The sequence below is a fragment of the Camellia sinensis genome, chromosome 10, assembly GCF_055761805.1.
Source record: "Camellia sinensis isolate YWXY chromosome 10, ASM5576180v1, whole genome shotgun sequence".
Classification (NCBI taxonomy): Eukaryota; Viridiplantae; Streptophyta; class Magnoliopsida; order Ericales; family Theaceae; genus Camellia; species Camellia sinensis.
Genome location: NC_138970.1, coordinates 20,509,330 through 20,514,749, shown reverse-complemented (window position 1 = coordinate 20,514,749; position 5,420 = coordinate 20,509,330). Strand labels below are relative to the sequence as shown.

At 29.6% G+C, this 5,420-nt stretch overlaps 1 protein-coding gene across 1 annotated transcript; it reads left to right on the top strand.

Moving 5' to 3' along the window:
- The first annotated feature begins 1,168 nt into the window (after window positions 1-1,168).
- Window positions 1,169-5,026, top strand: LOC114301202 (UPF0481 protein At3g47200-like). The gene is made up of 2 exons (XM_082893340.1): window positions 1,169-1,288; window positions 3,517-5,026. The coding sequence occupies exon 2, from the start codon at window positions 3,525-3,527 to the stop codon at window positions 4,875-4,877; it is 1,353 nt and encodes a 450-aa protein (XP_082749466.1). The 5' UTR covers window positions 1,169-1,288; window positions 3,517-3,524; the 3' UTR covers window positions 4,878-5,026.
- Window positions 5,027-5,420: the final 394 nt, after the last annotated feature.

Below are 5,420 nucleotides of genomic sequence, written 5' to 3'. Positions count from 1 at the left end.
CAATTGTTTTAATTCTAGCCAAGGGCTTTATATGTATTGGACACGGCTTTGAAAAGATATAAGCCATTAAGGCATGAGAATATCTGTTAACTTTCATGTCTTTATCACTTGTAACACATACTATAGATTCAGGATGAACCATTTATGAATGTATATCGCATGTGTCACATTTTGTATATGGTTGGTCTCTGATGAATGAAAGTATATTGCTTCTATTATTTTTCCGCTTATGAGTTGTGATTTATTGTATTTATTTGGGGCGTTACATGAATGTTTGTGATTTCTTTCTGCGTTCGGATTTTAAGTTGCTAACAGAAATTCTATTAGAATAACTATGATTTTTACTTTCTTTGTCCATTCTATTAGAATTTTAGTTTTTCTAGTGAAATTAGTGGCAGATCTACACGAGAGACAGCTGCCCCTCTTCAAAATTTAAAATTTTCTATTTTTACCCAAAAAGTTAGGAAAGAAATTCAAATTGCCCCCTTGTTTCTCTTTTGCTTTTTTTCAACTAAATCCCCTCATTTCTCCGTTGAAGTACTTATATTGCTTTGAAGACCCCCTTTTGTATACCATACATATAACCTCATATTCATACATATAGACAACAAAGTGCCTTAGTTAGTCTTCTCTGACTTTAATAATAAATATCTCATATGTTTTTTAACCATTTAAGTGTAAAAAAGTAATAATTTGGACCACAATATTTAAAATTATATTACTTTCAGATTCCCAACAAAACCAAATGTTTAAATGACTTTCTTTGTTTTTTTTTTTTTTTTTGGGGGGGGGGTTTCAATGCCCAAATAACTTTAATACATGGATTTTATTATTACCAATTCCATTACTAGCAATGAGTTTCTCATTCCCCTAAAAACTTTTGTCATTCAAATATGACTTAAAAATAACTTATAAGTCTAGAATAAAAAGATAAGTCCAACAAGGAAAGCAAGTAATAAATTTTGAAAAGTTAAAAGATACTTTAAAGTAATTTCCAAGAAACATAATCAATATATTACTTGTGAACTGATTTAAAGCATCTTTAACTTTTCAAAATTTATTATTTACTTTGATTATGGAACTTCCCTCCATCTCTTTAGTAAGTAAAGAATTTGAAAGGTCTATTTAACTAGTCATTATTCATATATTTTAGTTGCAAGGAAACATTATTTGTGACTTCAAATTTAACAAAAGATCTACTCCTTTTTGTCTATCAATAATAGTTGGTCCAATTTGATTTGAATAATATCATCTCCACATCATCTCTTCTGTCAACCAACATTGTCAGGTATTTATATTTAGTTTTTGATTCCATATATATATATATATATATATATATTTGTTGTTTTGTTATTGTATATGTAGAAGAATTCTACAATACACACTTCTTACGATATGCAATCTTAGTTATGTCATTTTTTTCTTTAGTTATGACATTACTTTGATATGTTTTATTATGTCTCATATAGTATTTGGTTATGAGTTTTTTTTTTTTTTTTTTCATTATATCTTAAAAAATATGGAGTTATATAATTTTCTTTTTTAATTATAAAACGTATATGATACATAATATTTGAAAAGAATATAATCATTTATTGAGAATAATTGTGGAAAAATAAAAACGCACCATTTCAACCGAAGAGATTCTTATATTGATAGATATAAGAAAAAAGAAGATCATAAAAATAAATGAAAGTCACTTAGCACGTCTGGGCTGTGGTGGGTTTTGATCAGGGTAGGTAGGGTGGCTATTGGTTCGATGGGTGTCCAATTTACATAAATTGTGTTTGGTTAAAAGATTTGATAATGAAAATAAAAAGGAAAAGTTAAATAGAAAGAAAAAAAGAAGAAATAATTGATAGGATTCGAATTTCAAGTCATGGTTGGTTAAATTGGAAAATAGCGAAAGAAAATAGTCTAATGCTGTGTTTGGTTGGGGGATTTGAGGAATGATTTGGAAAGGAAAATGGAAAAGGTAGGTGAAATATGAATAAAACATGCGTAAATTTCACCTAATTTCACACACCTTTTTCCTTTCTCTTTTCAAATCTCTCCCCAAATCCCTCAACCAAACATAGCATAAGTGAATATAGAAAGTAGGATTGCATTGTGCTCTCATTTTCTTTTTCCATATATTTTTATTATAACCAAACAAAAAGTGAGAATGTATTTTCATTTCTTTTTCCATTTCTTTCAACAAATCCTCCAACCAAACAAAGAGTGAGATTGCATTTTGATTTCCTTTGGTTCATGGATTTGGGGAAGGAATTTGAAAAGAAAAGGAAAAATGTGTGCAAAATTTAGGTGATATGTAATTATATTTCATTTATATTTTACCTATCTTTTTCTTTCTTTTGCAAAATCTCTTTCTCTAAATTCATGAACCAAACACAATATTAAGGTTATTGTAAAAATTGATTATTTAATTTATTTTTTTTAATGAAAGGACTTAAAAAAAAAAGAATTGATTTTTTTTATTATTTTAGCCAATTTTGAAAACAAACGTTAGTCCGGTCTAATTATTTATTTTTTTATTCAAACTATAAAGTTGCGTTTAGTTGAGTTAAAATTTCGAACTTATTTAATTTTCGAGTTAGATTTGAGATAAAGATTTTATCTTGATTCGGCTAGGCTCAGCCTAACTCTGTACAAAATATTAATTTTAATTTTTATATTATTTAATTAGGAAATAGATTTTCAGTTTTGATTTTTTAAAAATAGTTAAAAAAAAATTTTCAATCCATTTTTTTTGTTTTCATTGATTTTTTTAAAACATTTTAATCAATTTTTTTTAGCCTTTTACATCTAATTAATCTAGATACACTTAAAACATATATAATTTGTGCACTTTTTTTATAAAAAAAATATTGAATATGAAAAAAATATACAAAATGTACGGAATATATATATATATATATATATTATATCTTTTTTTATATTTAATGAATTTTTGAAAGATTTTTATACAAATTTTATACTTTTTAAGTGTATCTAAATTAAGTAGATGTAAAAAGTACAAAAAATTGATGGAAATGTAAAAAAATACAAATAGAAAACTTAAAAAATAGTTTTTAAAAAATCAAAACCAAATCGAGTGATACTATAGTAAAAGATTAAAAAACTGTTTCTAACTACTCTTCTTTAAAATAATAAAATTATCTGAATTGCTAATTAAAATATATTTCTGACATTAGTTAAAATTATTAATTGACTTGATGATTTATTAATAAAATGAGTCATTTGTTATCCCATTAGCAACTTAAAGGGGCGTGATGTAATTTTTAAAATCACATGAGTCAATTCGTATTTAAATAAATCTCAGAGGTGTATTTGCAATTTATCCATAATAAAAATAGACTCCATTTATTTAAACTTGTAATTAATAAATACAAATTTATGCATAAATTAAGTTTTTGTATACAATGGAAATCACTACGTGAAAGCTACATATGCAAATAATAATTATAAATAAATGTTTTAGGTTGGTGATTTCTTGTTATCTTTTAAATTTAATAGATAATAATATGGAACAACATACCATGGACATTGAAGAAACAGAAGCTTTGGCAGATGAAGCAGCTTGTATTTTCAGGGTGCATGAAGGATTGCGTAAGGCAAATAAAGAGGCATACACACCTATCCTAATTTCGATAGGGCCTTACCACCGTGGTCAACCCAAACTACTTGCTATGGAAAAACGTAAAGAGCATTATTTGGAATTGCTCCTTCAACGTAACAACAATCTGCGTAAGGAGGATTATTTAGACTCTATGAAGAAATTAGAAGAAAGAGTTCGCAAGTATTATGCAGACCCAGTTGACCACCTCGATAGTGATGAATTTGTGAAAATGATGCTATATGATGCTTGCTTTGTTATTGAGTTTCTTCTTGGTATGTTTGAGTTTCGTGTTCGCAAGGGTGCACATCAACAATCACATGTGGGTGATGAAGTCAAACTATCATGGAAGAGTATACAGATTTGCAATGACTTGATGTTACTTGAAAACCAACTTCCATTCTTTGTTATATCTGAATTTTATGACATGAGCTACGGCGTGGGAGTGATCCAAAATCCAAACCTGAATCACCCTCACCCTCACCCTCACCCCCACCTCACGAAGTTGGCTATGATTCCTATCATTCAGCAGCTACCAGGCAAGATTGACTTTTCCAAAATCGATTTTGAAAATACGTCCGTCTCTGAAAGCAAGCATTTTCTTGACTTGGTGCATAATGTTTGTCTTCCCTCCTCCTCCAGAGATGAATCAAATAACCACCAAAACAAGAATCAGACAACTTGCTTTCAAATGCCGTGTGTGATAGAGCTTCAGGATGCTGGTGTCAAGTTCGAGGCTGTACAGAATGATAATGATGGGCTCAACCTCAGCATGTTTGATATATGCTTTGAACATGGTCATTTTAAAATACCAAAGTTCAAAGTCACTGATTCGACAGAGACATTCTTCCGAAACATCATTGCCTATGAACAACATTCCTCAGATGACAAACCCAAATATTTCACTGATTATACGTATTTGATGGATCTACTTATCAACTGCAAAGAAGATGTGACCCAACTTCGTCGCCATGAAGTTCTTGAAAACTGGCTTGGTGATGACGAAGTGGTGGCACTTATGTTCAACAACCTAGGTAATGGCAGAATCATTGAAGAGCAGTTCTACTATGCTGAACAGTGCAGCAAAGTGAATGCTCATTGCAAGAGATGGTGGAATAGAGTAGTAGCTTCATTGAAGCGTGATTACTTCAAAAATATATGGGTTATTGCAGCTGCTTTTCTCCTCCTCCTTACTTTCACACAGACTGTCATTTCCCTAATTACTATTCTTACTTCGTCCTCATCCCCATCCCGACATTGATATGATGTTGTTTGCTTCCATTTTTTCATTTCAACAAAATATTCTGCATCTGCATATGTAGACAGTTTCTATGTTTGTATTAATCTGAGTGAGAGTGAATGTGTTTTCAGAATAAGTGTAGTGATTATTAAGTCAACTCATAAACTTCATGCGAGTATTTGTGATTTTTTCTACATTCGGTTTTTATGTGTGTAAATATTATATGTTCTTAAGATTTCTGTTATAATGAACTATGATTTTGCTTTCAATGTCTATTCTATTAGAATTATAGCTTCTCTAGTGAAACAAATCTACACTAGACCGAGAAGGGGCATAAGAGAGGCAAATGTCCCTCCTCGAAATTTAAAAAAATTATGTTTTTACCCATAAAAATTTAGAAAAGAATTTCAAATTGCCTCCTCTTTTTTCTTTTTTCAACTAAACCCCTTCCTTTCCCCCTGGTATATATTACTTTGAAGAGGAGACTATTGTAGGGGTTGAAAGTCTAAAATGGTATCCTGAAACTAAGAGAGAAACTCTTAAACCCTTCTTCCTAGACATAAA

Bases quoted from the DNA above. Each gene is read 5' to 3' on its own strand.
- LOC114301202 (XM_082893340.1), top strand. From the start codon at position 3,525: ATGGAACAACATACCATGGACATTGAAGAAACAGAAGCTTTGGCAGAT.